The sequence below is a fragment of the Colobus angolensis genome, unplaced genomic scaffold (assembly GCF_000951035.1).
Source record: "Colobus angolensis palliatus isolate OR3802 unplaced genomic scaffold, Cang.pa_1.0 Scaffold182, whole genome shotgun sequence".
Taxonomy (NCBI): Eukaryota; Metazoa; Chordata; class Mammalia; order Primates; family Cercopithecidae; genus Colobus; species Colobus angolensis.
The window spans coordinates 3,969,321-3,988,878 of NW_012114955.1; the positions used below are offsets into that span (position 1 = coordinate 3,969,321).

At 35.9% G+C, this 19,558-nt stretch overlaps 1 protein-coding gene across 2 annotated transcripts in view; it reads left to right on the top strand.

Moving 5' to 3' along the window:
• Positions 1-19,558, top strand: part of MKLN1 (muskelin 1, intracellular mediator containing kelch motifs) — a 386,600-nt gene that overhangs the window by 315,116 nt on the left and 51,926 nt on the right. For both annotated transcript variants that reach the window (XM_011939628.1, XM_011939627.1), the window contains 2 exons: positions 6,560-6,672; positions 17,214-17,426. In XM_011939628.1, the coding sequence (XP_011795018.1) occupies positions 6,560-6,672; positions 17,214-17,426 (326 nt within the window). The remainder of the gene's footprint in view (positions 1-6,559; positions 6,673-17,213; positions 17,427-19,558) is intronic.

The window sequence follows — 19,558 nt, forward strand, 5'->3', positions numbered from 1 at the left end:
AGAAGTTCGAGGCTGCAGTGAGCTATGATTGTGCCACTGCACTCCAGTCCAGGCAACAGAGCAAGATTCTGTCTCTAGAAATTTTTTTTAAAAAAGAACACCTTCACTAGAGTAAAACTTCATAAAGTTAATTTCAGCTTATTTAACATGGCTTATATTTTAAAGCAATTGTTGCTTCCCGGTGTTTCATATACCTTGTTTTCTTAGATATTAGAAACTTAGTAGTACGTAGATTTTATTTTTTTTTTAGTCTATAGGGTTTTTTCCCCCCATATTGCTGCCTTCTCTAAGGATACAGTGACCATTTTAAAAGGTGTATGATGGCACAAATTTTATTACTTAATTTTCAAAGCTTTCTTCCATCCTCAGGGAGTCCTATCATTCATGCCATGGTAGAGAAGGAATGTTGTATTTTGTCCTACTGGATTTGTCCTACTGGATCAGTTTTATTCATTGTAATCCCTGTACCTGGCATCTCTCCACTTAAGATTCTTCAGCTGTGACTTGGTTTTCAACTGAGATAAGAACAGTGAATAGAAAGAGAGAAAAGCCATGTCTATTTTGTTTCAGTGTGGAAGTCTGCTGAGTTAGAAATGTATTAATAAATTTCCATTATGTTAGGCTGTTCCTTGTTGTATAACACTCATTACATTTTGAGAACCTACAGTTTAAGCCTTTTTCTTCTTTCTCAATCAGAACAGGTATGAAGACTTAGGCAAAGCTCTAATATTTGGTATCTACAAAAGAAGTTGATGGAGAGTTGCTTGTCACTTGGAAGAGCCCTTCTGTAGAAATTTGAACCTTTAACTATTCTGTAGCTATTATATGAAAGTGCTTTTATTTATTATTTTTATTTTATTTATTTATTTATTTTTTGAGACGGAGTCTTGCTCTTGTCGTCCAGGCTGGAGTGCAATGGCGCAATCTCAGCTCACCGTAACCTCCACATCCTGGGTTCAAGCGATTCTCCTGCCTCAGCCTCCCGAGTAGGTGGGATTACAGGCATGTGCCACCACGCCCGGCTAATTTTGTATTTTTAGGAGAGCCAAGGATTCTCTATGTTGGTCAGGCTGGTCTCGAACTCCCGACCTCAGGTGATCCTCCCGCCTCGGCCTCCCAAAGTGCTGGGATTACAGGAGTGAGCCACCACGTCCAGCCTGAAAGTGCTTTTATTTTGTGGTACCACATACAGTTTCTTCAAGTTCCTTAAAGAAACTTGAAGGGAGTGCCTAAACATGGGTTTTGGTTGCTATTACAAATTTATTCATGTGGCTGTATTTCTGAAAGTAATGTGCATCTTTCTTTTACACAGTTAACAGAAAGTAATTCTGAAATGCAGACTTCATTAAGAATACAAAGTATATTGTCATAGGCATAACATTCAGCCTTTTAGCAAGGAAAGTGACTGTATGTTGAATTCACCCAAAAGATTTAGATAGTGTTGTAACCATAGCTTTACATAAGAATACAGTTCTATTTAAAAAGGGAGGAGGTGAATCCAGTTGATAATCTGCTGGGTCATGATACTTCAAGAGGATGGCTTAAGAAGGGAAGGGTAAAGAGCATATAAAATATTTTTCCCCTTACCATTTATTTCTCTCTTCAAAAATTGTCATGTTAATTTAAGTCTTACTAAACTTCACTTTTAGAAGGATTTAAACTCTTCATCTAATTATTATAGAGTTTTATTTCTGTCTTAAAGATAAATTTGTGTTTCTTAAAACCTTTTTTTAAAAAATTTTTGTTTTTCTGTCAGTGTCTAAACTAAGAATTAAGGTAACTTGTTTCACCAGCCTGTTAACCCTTCCCCTACCTCTTCTTTTTGATACATGAATTTTGTCTAAGTTTTGGGTCAGGGCTATGTCGATGCATAGTATATGCATCTTATACAGTGTCAAAGTGGAAAAACTGGAAAACTGATTTAATTGCAAAAGCAGTGTGCCATCTTGTGGAGGGTTATGCAATCAGCACAGTCTGATTTATCCTAAAAATCAAAGTAGAAGACAGATATTGCACTTGGGCACTAAAAATAAAAAGCCTGTTGCATTGTGCAAAAAGACACTGAGATATCTTTATATACCTTACATTTCTACATTATTTTTAGTGCATATAAGATGTGTAGATTAGTACTACTGGTAGTAGGTAGCTCCAGAGTTTGTTTTATACTGGTACCAAATTGGTACATGTAGTATACCAAAGAATATGGTTGAATTTTAGTTTTTGTGGCCTAAGTAATGAAAAATAGATTGATTGGTGATTGATTGACTCAGTGTTTTAGAATGAAATTTGTTTGACATTTCGAACATAAGCTATTACTGGCCACTTTACCTCCAATCCCTGTCATTCTCAACTCCTTCAGTCAGTCCTGTATGCTGCAAGTTCAGATGTTACCTTGTTACCCCTCTGCCTTAGATCTTCTGTGGCTTCTCCACTGTCTGTGTGGAATCAAGTTCAAAGCCCTTATCCTGTTGTTTAATCCCTTCCATGATCTGGACTGCCTGTCTTTTAACCTCCTCTCCACCTCCTACCTGTGCTTTCTTTTAAATCAAACAGTATATTTATTCATCATACAGTTTAACCATTTAACATGCATTCTTTAATTTAATTCTCACAGCAGCTTTATGGGATGGATACTGTATCACATCTTAGAGACTGAGAAACCAATAGTTAAGGAACTGTGTGGTGGTCACATAGCTGTGGTGATAGAGCCAGGATTGTAGCCAGGATTTGCCTGACGAGAGTACATGTTCCTTAAAATGCTTTTGATGTGTTTTTCTGTTTCTATACTTTTGTTATTCTTTTTACTCTGCTTGAAAAGCCCTCTTTTTTTTTTTTTTTTGTTCTGTATCCTGCCTTCCTGCTGGTGCATAGGTCAAATACCACTGTCACCATGAAATCTCTTCTGAGTCCCCTCAGCCAGATATACTCTCTTCCCTCTTTTGAACTTTCATGGTGCTTTTTACCTTGTTTACCTTTCTTATGACATTTAGTCTGCCTTGCGTTACGTTGATCTGTTTGCCTTTTGATATTCTTGACTAGATTGTAAGTTCCTTGAGGGTAGGGACTGGGGACTATGTCTTCTTTCTTTTTAATTCTCTAAAGTGCTTTGCTAATTCTCAGTACTCAAAAAGTGTTGAATAAACATTCCTCAAAGTGCTGGGAGAAATGGATAGACACTATAGCCTATACCCCATTCAGAAAAAATATAGAGAAGGGGTGAAGGGGTTGCTCCTTGAAGAGGATTGTACTACCCCAGATGTAAATGAATTATTACAGAGCGTATAAGCACGAGAATGAGCTTCCCTAACTAATCTACTATCCTACTGCAAATATTAATGCTTTCTTTTTTCTCCTTTTTACTTCCTTACTTCTCTCTACAGTTCTCTCCAGTTATATCCATAATTTTTAAAGGTCTTTGATATCCTTTGTACATTAAATAATACCTTTTCTGGTGTCTGTTTCCGGATAATAGTTCTTCTTTGCATGACTTAAATAATTAGATGAATTAATTAAAATTTTTGTTATGCATTTTCATTCAGGTATGTCAGAAGGCTCGGTTTCCATCCGATTCATTTAATTTTACTATTAAACTTCAGTTGGGACCACAAAGCCTTCATGGATAGGAATGACATCTTGGCTTAATTCCATTAGGATGCTTACTGCGTGCCAGATTTTATTTTGCTCAGCTATCAATGAGGCTGTTGTGGAAATGTGGGTTTTCTTTGCTGTGAGAATTTATGCGTACAAAGAGACCTGCTTTTCAGAAAGAACATTGAGAACCCAGAGCCCAAGAGGAAGGGTTATTAAAGTTAATGAACCAGAGTAACCTTATCCAGAGGGTACCCAGAAACACTGTAAAACAAAAGGTCAATTGCTATTGCTATTTTAGTTATATACCCCCTCTCCAGGCTTCAGAATTTAACAGGGTTAATTTCCTTTTAGTGAGGCCTTGGCAAATAATTTTTAAGCCAGATGAAAATTCTTTAATTTTTTTTTTTTTTTTTGCTGTAAAATTATGTGTCTGAGTATTACCGTGTGCCATTTTGGAAACAGAATGTTACTTAACTGATGATAATGGATTGTTTTATAGTTCCAAGATAGGACAGTTTTTTTGGTAGTTTAAAATAATTGGCATTATTTCACACTTATACAGTGCCAAAAGTGTTTTATGTACTGAATTAGGCATATAGTCAGTTATAATATCATTTTTATTGTACTTAGTAACTATAGAGTATTTTTCATTTTTATGCATATTTTAAAGGTAGAAATGATGTTCATACTTGTCAGCCTTCAGAATGTTTTCATGTAACTTTTTTTTTTTTAAGATGGAGTCTCGCTGTGTTGCCCAGGCTGGAGTGAAGTGGTGCGATCTCAGCTCACAGAAGCCTCCACCTCCTGGGTTCAAGCGATTCTCCTACCTCAGCCTCTTGAGTAGCTGGGATTACAGATGTGTGCCACCATGAAAGGCTAATTTTTGTATTTTTGGTCGAGATGGGATTTCACCATGTTGACCAGGCTGGTCTCGAACTCCCGATCTCAGATGAGCCACTGTGCTTGGCCTCATGTAACTTATATCTGAAGGACTTCACAACACTAGAGTTTTGCAGATGAAAAAACTAAAACCTAGGAGGTTTAAATGATCTGTACTGATCACCCAGTTAGTACTAGAACTTAGTCGTGTTCCAGTGGCCTGTTCTTATCCAGAAAACAGTGAAACATTTTTTTTATTTCCCCAGGTATTTGGGGGATAGAAGAGACAAATCACTTGAAAAATTACTTAAGAGTTTGAAATTATATGCAAATATGACAGCAATCTTGTAGAAGATAGCCTAACTCTGTGAATGACAAAAGGTTTTCTTAAATAGTCTTCTGGTATTTCCAAGTACGCTTTGAATTGTAACCCTGCATGGTGGGATATAACTTGGATGACAGCTTCCATATATACAGGCCTAAAGCGTGTTAGTTAGAGAGTACATGACTTTACAGTTTTCATATAGTGTTTTATTTAACATTAAAAGATAATCATTGGTGAGCTTATACAACTGGTAGACTTAAAACAGTTACAAAGGGGGAAATATTTGAAGAAAGGAAACAACTTTTTTTGTGTGTTTTATTTTTTGAGACAGAGTCTCACACTGTCACCCCAGGCTGGAGTGCAGTGGCGTGATCTCAGCTCACAGCAACTTCCGCCTCCCAGGTTTGAGTGATTCTCCTGCCTCAGCCTCCTGAATAGCTGGGACTACAGGCGCCCGTCACCACACCTGGCTAATTTTTTTGTATGTTTAGTAGAAACGGGGTTTCACTGTGTTGGCCAGGCTGGTCTCAAACACCTAACCTCATCATGCACCCGCCTCAGCTCCTGAAAAGTGCTGGGATTACAGGCGTGAGCCACCGCGCCCAGTTGGAAACGCACTATTATTGCATAAAGAAGGGGCCAGATGGGGTGGCTCCTGCCTATAATCCCAGCACTTTGGGAGGCTGAGGCAGGAGGATTGCTTGAGGCCAGGAGTTCAATACCAGCCTGGACAACATAGTGAGCCCCTGTCTGTACCCCCTCACCCCCCAGAAAAAAAGTTAGCTAGGCATGGTGGTACATGCTTGTAGTCCCAGCTACTCAACAGGCTGGATCGGGGGGATTGCTTGAACCCAGGAGGCTGCAGTGAGCTATGATTGCACCACTGCACTCCAGCCTGGGCAACAGAGAGAGACCCAGTCTCAAAATAAATGAATAATGAAAATAAAGAAGGATCTATGATACACAATGTTATATGTAAAGATTCATTATTCACTGAGCAAGAAAATCAGTTTTGTCAGTGATAAAGTCTGTGAATATAGTAGACATTTCAGAGTCAGAAGAAACCAAATTCTCAAGATACTTAGAATGACTTAAAGGATAATTTCTGATGAGTTAAAAGTACCACCATATATTTGGAAAAATTTTCCCCAGTTTTTATAGGAATATCAAAGCTATGGATCACTTTTTCTTAAGATATCTAATTTTAACTGAAAGCTAGTTTTAGCCATTGTTTTTGATATAGCAGTAGAGAGATATTACCTTTAATATGACTTTTTTCAAAAACAGCTAAATGTTCTTATGCTATACTTCTACACTATATATTCCTCTGGAGTTTTTATTTTTTACAATCTGAATTTAAAAATTCCATAGCGGATAAAAAGTAGCTACATTATTAAGAAGCTGGTAAATGTAAAGTTTTCAAGGCCACACACAGAAGCTCCAAACCAGCTGCACGTTAGATTTTTCTGGGATACTTTGCAAATACAGACTCATTTTTACCCATTGAAAACCTGTGCAATCAGAATCTTGGGACATGCCTCCTACTTATCGGTATTTTTATAAATCTCTCAAAATAGTGGTTCTGCAGCATCCATTCATATACTAGTCTAGTATATATTTGAGAGAGTTACCAGGTTAAAATTTTTATTTTAAAATTTATTTAGATGTACCTTCTTAAGTGGTCTTAGAAGCAGCTGTAGGTTTGGGTGCCTATGCTTATTTTGTCCTTTTTTTTTTTTACACATATTTTTCTGATTTTCATAGAGACCGTTTATTTGTTTGGTGGCTGGGATGGAACACAAGATCTTGCTGACTTCTGGGCGTACAGTGTGAAGGAGAACCAGTGGACGTGTATCTCTAGAGACACTGAAAAAGAGGCAAGTTCTCAGACTTTTCATCCATCTCTATTACAGTAGGGGCGTAGATGTGCACTTGTTTTTCGGTGTGGTTATATTCTTCACTAATGTCTATCAGCAGTAGTAGCAATAGAGTTTGCGGTAAACAGATTTTGTTTAAGTACTCTTGAATTTCAGCTTCTATAACTGGCTCTTCAGCTACTGATACACAACCAAATCTGTTTTATAGAGAGAGATAGAAATGGGGATTTTTATATCATTTTGTTTTTAAACTGCGTTAGCCTAGAAATGTAACTGTGTAACTGTCTTTTTTGCTCATGTCTCCACTACCTCTATTCTTATTTTTAACGTTCATCTTATTTTTATTTCTTCTGCAATATTGTGCTTTTGACACTCTCCCTATCTCACTATTTTGGCCCCTGTTATTTTATTATATGTCAGTTTTCATAAATGATATATATTATCTTTTATTAAAATTGTACATATGTATGCATGTGCATGTCTGTGTATGCACATATACATAAAGCATTTCCATAGTGAATAAGATGGCTTAGGTTTATGGCTTTGAATTAAGTGCATGATTATATCCTGGAGTAAAGCAAATATTGATTCATTTATTATTTTTTCAAATCGTTATAGAACATTTTAATTGCACTCTCCATTTAAACTGTTTCAGGATATAAAGTGAAAAATGAACTGTAAGAAAACAGTAGGAGCCTCAAATGAAAAGGAGATAAAAAGGCCTAATTCATAACCCACTGATTTTGATCTAGGAAGGCCATTTCCAAAGATCTAGTGCTGTGTCTTTAATCCTGGGGAACTAGGTTCTTGCTTACTCTGAAACTATGTTAATAAAAACTGTTCAGGGATTAATCACTGGACAGTTTTTATTTTTTCAAATACACGTTGAAATTCTGATTTACTTTTCTTACCCCGGGAAAGGATATGTAAGTGGCCTTCCTTTTTCAGTATTGAAGTACTGTTTTCTGAAATTATTATTTCTGTCTTCAACAACAAAAGGCAAATCTTAAAAAAAAAAATGAACTTTTTTCTACTAAAGTATCGTACATCTAGGGTGATGACATCTGTAATTATTCTTGTGTGAAGCCTAGGTTTCATCCTAAAATCCTCTTCTTCAGTGAATGTGTCTAATTAGTGCCTAAGATCCAACAGTTCTCCAAGTGCCTGGCATGATCCAACAGGTCATCCAATACCACATTTCAAATGTGTTTTCCTCTCCATTCCTTTTGGCAGTTTTTTCAACTTTATGGTTTCTTATACTTTTTATGTCTCCATTGTTGACCTATTCTCTGTTCATCAACACAGTCTTTAAAAAGCATATTTGGGCTTGGTGTGGTGGCTTACACCTATAATCACAGCACTTTGGGAGGCCAAGGCAGGAGAACTGCTTGAGGACTGGAGGTGGAGACTGCAGTGGGCCATTACTGTGGCATTGCCTCCAGCCTGGGTGACAGAGCAAGACCCTATCTCAAAACAAAAACAAGCCTGGGCACAGTAACTCATGCCTGTAATCCCAGCACTTTGGGAGGCTGAGGCCAGCAGATCACCTGAGCTCAGTAGTTCAAGACCAGCCTGACCAACATGGTGAAACCCCATCTCTACTAAAAATAGAAACTAGCTGGGTGCGGTAGCAGGTGCCTGTAATCCCAGTTACCTGGAAGACTGAAGCAGGAGAATCCCTTGAACCCAGGAGGTGGAGGTTGCAGTGAGCTGAGATGGCGCCACTGCACTCCAGCCTGGGCAATAGAGTAAGACTCTGTCTCAAAAAAAAAAAAAAAAAAAAACCCAAAAACAACTCCCCCAAATACTGTATTTGATCCTATGACACCTCTACTTAAACCCTGTGGTTAGCTCCAGCCTTTGTTTCAGTTATCGTTTACACAGTTGATTACATTACAAGCACTCATAAAACTTCAGTGGCATATAGTAATAAGCATTTATTTGCTCATGAGTCTACAGGTTGGCTCAGTCATTCTTTTGGTTTTGGCTGGGCTCATTAATTTGTCTAGGAGTCAGCTATCTATCAGCTGATCTAGCATGGTTTCAACTGGGACTGCCTGGCTCTGTTTTATATAGGCTAGCCAGAGCTTGTTTTCATGGCAGGTGCTGGGCTGCAAAGGGGATGAAGTAGACAGGAGCAATCCATCAATTTTTTTCTTTCCCTGATAGCAAAAAGCATTCATGTAACCAAGTCCAGAGTCAATTGGTGCAGGATACTATTAAAGGTCATAGATATAGGAAATTGTAAATAACAACAACAATAATAAAACAGTTTATTTATCTCAGTTCCTTTTGCTTGGAAAATTTGGAGTAAAATTTGGAGTACAAACTCCAAATTTCTAATCAAGATTTGCTACTCAGTTTCTTTTCCAGCCTCATCTCCTGTGTGCCAGTTATAGTTGCTGGAATTATTCAAGTTTTTCACCTGTGTCCTTTGGCAATGTTGTTTTCCTTGTTTGGAATTAACAGAGGATCTCCCCCTAACCTTACCTAGTAAATTCTTTGAAACTCAGTTCAGACTTCACTTTCTCTGTAAAGCCTTTCTTGACCTGCCAAGAAGAATTAAAAGCTTCCTTTGATGCTCACTTAACCCCTTTTAATACTTGAATGGCTTACTATAATGATTGATTTATATTCATGTTTCCCTATCTGAATTCCTTAAAGGCATGAATGACATTCTTTAAAATGTATGTATTTTAAGGATGTGCACATTCTTACTCTTTAGTGAGTAAGTAGGTAAGGTAAGTTAAATGAGAAATTAATACCAGAGAAAAGGGAACGATAAATACAAAATCCAGAGAGGGTCGAGGGTTTAAAGGTAATATTAAATGTTATTCTTCTAAAGCTGGGTATCGGTACATAACTTCATTCTGTTATTTTTTATACCATATACATATATTGTAAGTAATATTTATAATGCAATAAGTAATTATTTTAAAACTCGTGCTGCTAAAATATAGAGATTATTTTGATGAGAACACTTTCTATTAGTTCAAAGTCAGTAGAGATAAGTAACGTGGTGATTCAGTACCAGAGCTGAGATTTATTATAGTTAATTAATAGACTCATAAAAACCTTTTGTTGATCTTTCTGTGAATTGAATGATAATATGTATCTAGCATAAATGCTCATTCCTTTCAAAATTGAACAGTTAGTAGTTCATATATCTAATTTTCCATAACAGTGAGTGCCAGTTGCTGTTTGATAAGACCCCAGAGTATGTATTTTAGAAGCATGATAAACAATTAAAAAGCAAAATTAATTTAATTCACTTTAATTAACTTAAATATGTACCTAATAACACATTTAGGAGATTGAAGGATAAGAGGATAGCTCAGCTCTCAAAGAGAGTGATTACTTTAGGCTAGGCTGAGGTGGGATGATCACTTGGACCTGGGAGGTTGAGGCTATAGTGAGCCATGATAGCACAACTACACTCCAGCCTGAGTGACAGAACAAGGCCCTATCTCAAAAAATAAATAAGTAAAAAATTTTAAAAGAGAATAAGTATTTTAAATGTTCACGTATGTATGCAAGTAAGCTTTTATAGGTTCAAAACGAATGTATTGTTTTTTAAAGTAGTCAATGAAGGCCATTTTTATTAGCTTCAATCTAGTTCCTAGATTCTTTTTTAAGATTAACTATAAAAATCCAATATTTTATAATGTGGCTATAAGCTATGATTATTAATGAAAACAAATTTACAGCAAGAGGTATCTTGGAAAAGGCTGGATTATATTTTTTTCATAAAGGGAGGGTGGGAAAATGTTCTTTACTTTTGTTTGTTGTTTAAATCGTATCTCCATTTTCTTGAGTATTCACAGAATTGTAGCATTTGAAGGAATTAGACATGGCTCTTGTTGGATTTTACTTGTAATAGTGCTTCTCAAACTTCGTGGTCTCAGGGTCCGTTTAGACCTTTAAACAAAAACCCATTGGTGTTCTTAGTGCTGAGTACTTTAAATATTTTTAATCAATTTTAAATAATAGTAATAAACCTATTACAGGTGAATATAAAATATTTTATTAAAAATGCCTTTCGAAAAATGAGAAATGTGGCATTGTTTTGCATTTTTATAAATCTTTTTAATGTCTAGCTAAGGCAGCTAGATTCTCATATCTTCTGCATTTACTGTCTTACAACATGTTTTACATGTGAAATACATGAAGAGAGTTGGACTTCATATAGTTGTGTTTTTGAAAGAAAGTAGTATTTTAATAGCCTTTTCAAATAATTGCATATGTTCTTTTTTGATTCCATATCTCAAATTGACAAGTGTTTTTTTCCTTAAAGATAGTTGCAATAGGCCGGGCGCGGTAGCTCAAGCCTGTAATCCCAGCACTTTGGGAGGCCGAGACGGGAGGATCACGAGGTCGGGAGGTCGAGACCATCCTGGCTAACATGGTAAAACCCCGTCTCTACTAAAAAATACAAAAAACTAGCCAGGCGTGGTGGCAGGCGCCTGTACTGTAGTCCCAGCTACTCAGGAGGCTGAGGCAGGAGAATGGCGTAAACCCGGGCGGCGGAGCTTGCAGTGAGCTGAGATCCGGCCACTGCACTCCAGCCTGGGCGACAGAGCGAGACTCCATCTCAAAAAAAAAAAAAAAAAAAGATAGTTGCAATATAGACTCTGAACCATACCAGCTTTTTGCATTGTTATGTTAAAATCCATTGATCTGTTTTGCTCTTTGGATCTTTTACCTATGAATATATATTTATCCATGTGTTGGTCACTTGAAAAATATCGGTTCCATGAGTTATGCACATCTTCCAAATATTGGTTTCTGGGATACTGTATTACCAAATATGCCACATTTGTTAACATCACTGTCAGTCTCATTAGAGTCTTTTAAGTACTGGGAAGGTGTCAAGATCACAGTGGCAGATAGGTTTTCAATAATTTGAATTTTTGCTTGAAAACATTGGTTAGAATACCGGCAACAAATTTTGTTGATTTTTTTTCTTCAAGATGGATGCGCTGCTTCCTTCATTTTTGAGAAAATGTCTGCCATAATGTCCAAATAACCATAGTTTGATCATTATTTGTTCTTTCAAGTAAATATATAGTATGCCGTGGAAAAAGCAACGGCCATCAGTTCACAGCTCAAACAATTACAAAGGTGTTTTTTCCTGTGACAACCATGCTAAGTCAAGTGGCTTTTTTTTTTTTTTTTTTTTTTTTTTTTTGAGACGGAGTCTCATTCTGTCGCCAGGCTGGAGTACAGTGGTGCGCTCTTGGCTCACTGCAACCTCCACCTCCTGGGTTCAAGCAATTCTCCTGCCTCAGCCTCAGCCTCCTGAGTAGTTGGGATTACAGGCACCTGCCACAATGCCTGGCTAATTTTTGTATTTTTAGTACAGACAGGGTTTCATCATGTTGGCCAGGATGGTCTTGGTCTCTTGACCTCGTAATCCACCCGCCTCGGCCTCTGAAAGTGCTGGGATTACAGGCGTGAGCCACCGCGCCTGGCCCTCAAGTGGCATTTTTGTATAGTTTTCTAAATCTCTTTAATGTTTGGCTCAATAAAAGACATCTGGATTCATATGCTTCTTCATTCAGTTGCTGTATCGGAAAGTCATATAGCCTCCGGAAATGTTCACATACACTCATAAGAGAATAAGAGTGAAAAGACAAATTTTTTTGTTAGTATTGTTGTAAAAATAACTTTGACCTTATAGATTCCCTTGAAGTACCTTGGAGACCCCAGACCACACTGAGAACTGCTGCTTTAATCTAATCCACAGTTCCTATTCAGATATAGACTGTTATCCAATAATGCCCCAGTAATGTTCTTTATAGGCATCCCTTGTCACTCTGCAACCCCAGCCCAGAATTTAGACCATGATCATGTATTGCTTTTTGGTGTCGTGCTTCTTTAGTCATCTTTAGTCTAGAATAGTTCCCTAAACTTCTTTGTCTTTCTTGACTTTAATGATTTTTAAAGAGTACAGGGCAGTTATTTTTTAGAATATCCTTCAGCTGGGTTTGTATGTTTTCTTAGGATTGGATTTAGATGATATATTTTTAGCAAGAATAACCCATAGATCACATTAGCATCTCCTCATTATATCATATCAGGAGACACATTATGTCAGTTTATCTGATACTAGTTTCAATCACTTGGTTAAGGGGATGCCCACCAGATTTGTCTAATTTATAATTAACAAGTAATTTATAGGGAGACATTTCAAGATTATGAAAATATGCTGTTACTCATCAAACTCTCACCCTTTTATCATCCATTAATGAAACTTAAAACTTTTCCCAAAATGGTTATACCATTTTATACTTTGCCTGTACTGTATGAGATTTCTGGTTATTCCCTATCTTCTTGGCTCATTGATTTGCTTTGGCACCTTGGCCAAAAATCAACTGATCATGTAAGTATACGTCTCTTCTTGCACTCTATTCTGTTCTATTATATTTTGGTCTCTTCTTAACCAGTATGACACTCCTTCAATTACTGTAGCTTTATAGTAGTACCTTTATAGTAATTCATGAAGTTAGATAATATATAAATTTTAGAATCATCAATTTCTGAAACTGTTGGGATTATGATGGGAATGTGATAAATTATATATTAATTTGGAGCGAATTGGTGGGTTTTATTTTGTTGTTTGATGTTTTTTTTTTGTTTTTTTTTTGAGACAGAGTTTTGTTCTTGTTGCCTAGGCTGGAGTGCAATGATGTGATCTCGGCTCACTGCAACCTCCTTCTCCCAGGTTCAAGTGATTCTCCTACTTCAACCTCCCAAATAGCTGGGATTACAGGCACCCGCCTGGCTAATTTTTGTATTTTTAGTAGAGGTGGGGTTTCACCATGTTGGCCAGGCTGGTCTCGAAATCCTGACCTCAGGTGATCCACCTACCTCAGCTTCTTAAAATGCTGAGATTATAGGCATGAGCACCTGCGCCCGGCTGCAAATTGGTGTTTTAATGATATTGAATCTTTCTACTCCATGAACATGGTTTAGTCTCCATTTATTTTAGTCTTCATTATCTCTCAGCACTCTTAAAAGTTTTCCATTTAAGAGGTCTGTGATATTTTAGTTAACTTGATATCAATGTATTTTGCTTTTTGTGCTGTTATAATGGAATTAAAAAATTTTTATTTTCCATTTGTTGGCTGGTAATATAGAGGAATACAATTGGTTTGTTAATAATGCCTTCGTATCATGTCACTTTGTTAAGTCTACTTATTTCTAATAGCTTCTTTTTTATTTCTTAGAGTATTTTAAAGAAGCAGTCATTTTTCTTCTTTCTGTTCTCTTTTCCATCTTTATTTTATTTTATTTTATTTTATTTTTTATTTGAGACAAAGTCTTTCTCTGTTGCCCATGCTGGAGTGCAGTGACATGATCATGGCTTGCTGCAGCCTCAACCTTCTGGGCTCAAGCAGTCCTTCCATCTCAGTCTCTATAGTAGCTGGTACCACAGGCGCGTGCCTCCGTGCCCAGCTAATTTTTAAATTATGTGTAGAGATAGGGTCTCTGTATGTTGAACATACAGAGGAATCTTGAACTACTGAACTCAACGAATCCTCCCGCCTTGGCCTCCCAAAGTGCTGGGATTACAGGCATTAGCCACCAGGCCCAACCTTTATTTTATTTTTTAATGCCTTCCTTATTGCACTGACTTGAACTTCCAGAGCAATGTTAAATATAAGTAGTGAGAAAAGACATCCCTGTCTTGTTTCATAGCTAAGCAGGAGAATATTCAGTATGTCATTAAGAAAAATTAAATTTTACATTTTCTTACATCTGTTATCAGATTGAAAGTCTTTCTATTCCTGTTTTGCTATGAGTTTTGATCATGAATAGATAAATTTTACCAAATGCTCTTTTACATGTGTATTGATATACTTGTGTTTTTTCTTCTTTATTAATTTAATGTGGCAGATTATCCTGATTGATTTTCGGATGTAAAATCAACTTTACATTCCTGAGATAAATACCTTTTTGTTGTAAAATATTCTTTTCATATATTGCTCCTGCTGTTTGGTAATATTTTGTTGAAGATTGGTTTTGTCTATGTTCATAAGGGGTCCTAGCCACCTGTAAATGATTTCTCCACCTCTTCCCCATTTCTTCTTCCTTCTTCCCCTTCTCTTCCTTCTCCTTTGTAGTATTGTTTGGTTTCAGTGTTATGTTGGCCTCATAAAATAAGCTAGGAATGGAAGAGAATGTGGATTAAACAGTAGAGTTTTTCTTTTTCCCCGTTTTCTGAAAAATTTTGTCTAAAACTGATACCGTTTTTTCCTTAAGTGCTTGATACAATTTACCAGTGTACATGTGTGGGCAATAATGAATTCAGTTTTTCAGTATGTGTAATTACTTCAGATTTTCCTCTTTCATTTCATGTTATCTTGGTAAGTTAGGTTTTTTAAGGAATTATGTCTGTTTTATCTATGTTGTCAGATTTTACCTCTGTTTTTGATAGTATTCTCTCTTTTTTCACTTCTAGGAAGTCTGTAGTGTTAATCTTGCTTTCATTTCTGGTACTGGCAATTTGTATTTTCCCTCCTTTGTAAAAAGTTAGTCTGCCAGTGGTTTATAATTCTATCAGTCTTTCAAAGAACCAACTTTGTTAATCCTTTTTTTCATGTTTTCTAGTCTATTGATTTATCTTTATTTCTTTTTTCTTGGCATATAATTTGATCATCGTTTTAATATTATTTGTGCTTATTTAGTTGAAGCAAGGAGTTCTATTATTCTTTTACTAAAATTTCAAGTTTTACACTCTATGCATTATGGCATAGATTTATTATATGTTACTTCATCTTTGTTTTTGAGATTATTTATGGAGGAAATCCATTCTTACATAAAATTTTCACCTTATTTGCTGAAGATATTCTTTGACAAAAATATTTTAAAATAAGTTTAAAAATAATAGTATGAATATTAAAGTGTACATTTACATCAACTTCATTGTCAAAATACTGTTCTTCCTGCCTAATATTCCTTCATTTCACTTAATACTGCTAGATTACTCTTCTTAGAATATTGCCTTTTTATGTTGTATCTTGCTTTAGAAACCACCAGTAGTTCTTTATTGCCTGCAAGATCATAAACTGTCTCCTCTGTCAGTCATTCATCAGGCTTCCTGTGTCCACTTTATACATCAATTCTGTTATTTCTGCAGCAAGAACTCTTCATCTCAGTCATAACTGCATACACTATTTTAACAAGTATAGTTTTGCCTTTGTTTCTCTTCTAGAAAAAATAATCTGAAATTGTGAAAGAGCCCAGTTTTTGGCTGTCGTACACAAGGGCGTAGATTTGCTATCTTACTTCCTAGTTTTGTGACAGTGAACTCTGTGAAATGGTGATAATAATTCCATACGGGGTTGTTATAAGGATTAAATGGAACATACACATACACAGTAATAGTGTAAACGGAACTTCGGAGTTGTTTAACAAACATTAGTTTCCTTTCCTTTCCCCCTTTCAACTAATTAAACCCTGTGCAATTGAAGTTCTTTTTTCCCCCATGAATCCTTTTGACTATACTACAATATGTTTTATGTTTTATCGGGTCCTGTGATACAGGTGATACCAGCTAACTAATTTATTGATAAATACTATTCTTAATATTATTCCCTATTTATTTACTGTAGCTGTGCTGTTTATTCAGTCAGGAAAATTAATTTTACAATGCAAAGGATGGATAAAGAAGTCATAGACTTGGATTCTTATTAGTTTCTGTCACTAGCATATTAAAGGTATCATCCCGGTCTTAATATTTTCTTGCTAGGGTTGTATTTTCTCATCTTTAAAAGGAGAAAACTAAACTAGTGATTTTATTTTTTTTTTATTATACTCTAAGTTCTAGGATACATGTGCACAATGTGCAGGTTTGATAGGTGAGTATACATGTGCCATGTTGGTTTGCTGCACCCATCAACTCATCATTTACATTAGGTATTTCTCCTAATGCTATCCCTACTCCTGCCGCCCATCCCCTGACAGTCCCCGGTGTGTAATGTTCCCCACCCTATGTCCAAGTGATTAAACTGGAGATTTTATTGATGTTTCTTCTAATTTTGAAATTCACTGATTCTAAATATTCTTGGAGTACCTCTTTTGTGCTAGAGTCTGACGAGAAATACAAAAATGTTCATGAAGACCAAACATGTCTTAAAGTAGATTGTCATGTAATAGGGAATGGAACTCTGTGCACAAATGACTAAAATGCAGTGCAGTATATGGTAGAAACCATATAGATGTTATAAACAGAGTGCCATAAGCTGCAGTGTAGTTCATTTCATCTTTCGTGGTAGATTTTAAGCATTTCTAAGGTAAGATTTGTGTCTCCTACTGCTTACTGCTTTTGCTTTTCTTTAGAGAGTTAAGCCTAGTGTTGGACTCATATTGGTTGACTTGATGTGAGTTTCTGAGAAACCTTTTAATGAAAGATAATAAAAAAGGGCATTTAATTTGTCTTTTATTTGTTCTTTGATTTTTTTTGTTTTTGTTTTTGTTTTGCTCTTTCATTTGTTTATTTGTTTATTTTCTCTCTCTCTCTCTCTCTCTCTCTCCAGAACGGTCCTAGTGCCAGATCGTGTCATAAAATGTGCATTGACATTCAGCGGAGGCAAATCTACACATTGGGGCGTTATTTGGATTCCTCTGTGAGGAACAGCAAATCTCTGAAAAGTGACTTCTATCGTTATGACATTGATACAAACACGTGGATGTTACTAAGTGAGGATACTGCTGCTGATGGAGGGCCGAAATTGGTGTTTGATCATCAGGTTTGATGCACAGTTAAATATATGATGGAATTAATCAGTGCTTAGTGATTCTTGCAATTAGAGTTTATGTTAGATATTATGCTGAGTTGTCTAGTAGTGCTTCCATGACAAATACCTATGATAGATAATAATAATTGTTGTTTCAGTAGGTATAAAGTTATTCTTTAAATTTTTTTCTCTTGTTTGTTGCAGGGCAAACTACAAAAATCTGAGGACACATATTGTTGATTTATAGAAACTTTAGAGAGTAGATGGAGTAATATTAGGAAAAACACATTTAGTTTTATAATGCATATGCATAAATCATAACAATAGCAACTTACTCTTTTAATTATATTTCTTATTCTACATTCCTATAAGAAATGGAAAATCGCTTTATAATGAACTAGATGAAATCTAGAGCTTTTCTTCCAGTTAGAGTGAAATACATTTTGTTTATAGTCACAAAAGTTTATAAACCTAGAGACGAATTTGACATACTAAATTAAACTCAGCACCAGTAGAAATTATACAATAATGTTGACTAGAAGACTGAACATAGCCTCATTGTAAGCCATTTTAATATTAATATACATGTAGCTCTCATTAGCCCCATCATTGTCATTATCATTGTTACCTGTCTTTGAATACTTACTCCATAGAAAGTCAATGTAGGTCAAAAAAGACAGTAACCATTTTGAATTCTATAAGCAAGTTTTTACCTGGCTCAACCCACATCCCAAGGTTTTTTTTTGATGTATTGAGGAGAAAAAGACTTTAAAAATCTATAACTCTCTGTTGATGAACATAAATTATCTATTATTCGGGAAATGGGAGGTGGTGCTAGAATTATGACAAAACCTAGGTGAGACCTAAAATCTTATCTAGGAGTCAGAACCCAGGGTCTTTGTTTATTGTGTATTTATAGATTTTTGTTAATTCTTTGCTTTTAAACTATCCTATTGCCATATTTCTATTAACATATAATTGTTATAGGAGAGTGGTAAGGAGAGGAAGAGTGAGTTATGCCTCTCAAGTTAAGTGGTAGGTAGAAAATCAGAACCAGTATTCTTCAAAATACTCCCCAGCTTAAATTTGGAACTTCTGTTGGCTCTATTTAACTGAGCTCCACAAAGCTATGCACATCCCTGCTGACACCCTCAATGTTCTTCATGTGGAGAATAAGCATGCCAAGAAAAGTTAGGCTGGTTCTGATCTTTCAGAAACATCAGCAAATAATATTATTAGGGAACAATTTCTTCTCTTGTTCCCAAATGTTTATGTATTTCTTTTACAAAAGATGCTGATGTCTTTTTTTTTTTTTTTTAAACAGGTTGAAAAAAAGAATAGCTTAGGAGTAGCATGTAGAGAGTTCTTGGGTGTGGCCTTTGTTTCTCTTGACTTTTATAAAATAGGATGTTTCTTGGAAGCTGGGTACTGTTAAATAATGCGTGGTTTTCAACTGATTAGGTGGTACAGCAGAACACTGGGGGTGAAGAAACAAGGATTTCAGTACTAATTCAGCCAACAACTAGCCCTGTAACAGTGAGCAAGTAATTTGTATACTCCTGCATTTTGCTATTCTATTTCATACAAATAAAGCTATAAGTTAGAACTTACACTTGTAGTGATTATGACACTCCAAAAATAGCTTGTGGTGTTCATGACAATTTAGGATTTAACACTTAATGTTCAAATTTGATAAAAATATGAGAAAGCTATACGATACAAACAGGCCTAAAAGCTATTTGCCATTTTAAATTTTAACATATTTAAAAAATAAAATGTAAAGACTTCTGGATTTCTTGAGAACATAGTGGCAGTTTAGTTCTCAAGCTTTCCTTGATATTGCTTTGTGTGGTTTTCCAGGAATAATGGTAATCAAGCAAAAAGATTTAAACACACACACACTCTCTCTCTTAGCAAAATCAAAAGCCAGAGTAAACCTACAACTCCCAATGCCTTGTAAGTTTAACCAAAAACAACTGAAATACTCAGAACTTTTGTTGAAGTCCACAACAGTATAATAGGGAGGCCTGGGAAAGCAGAGGGAGCCTAGCAGTTGTATATCATAGTGAGAAGTGTCAGGGACAGGGCACAGATTGCACCCAGGGCAGCCACTGGAAGAATCAGTGAATTAACATGTGTAAAGT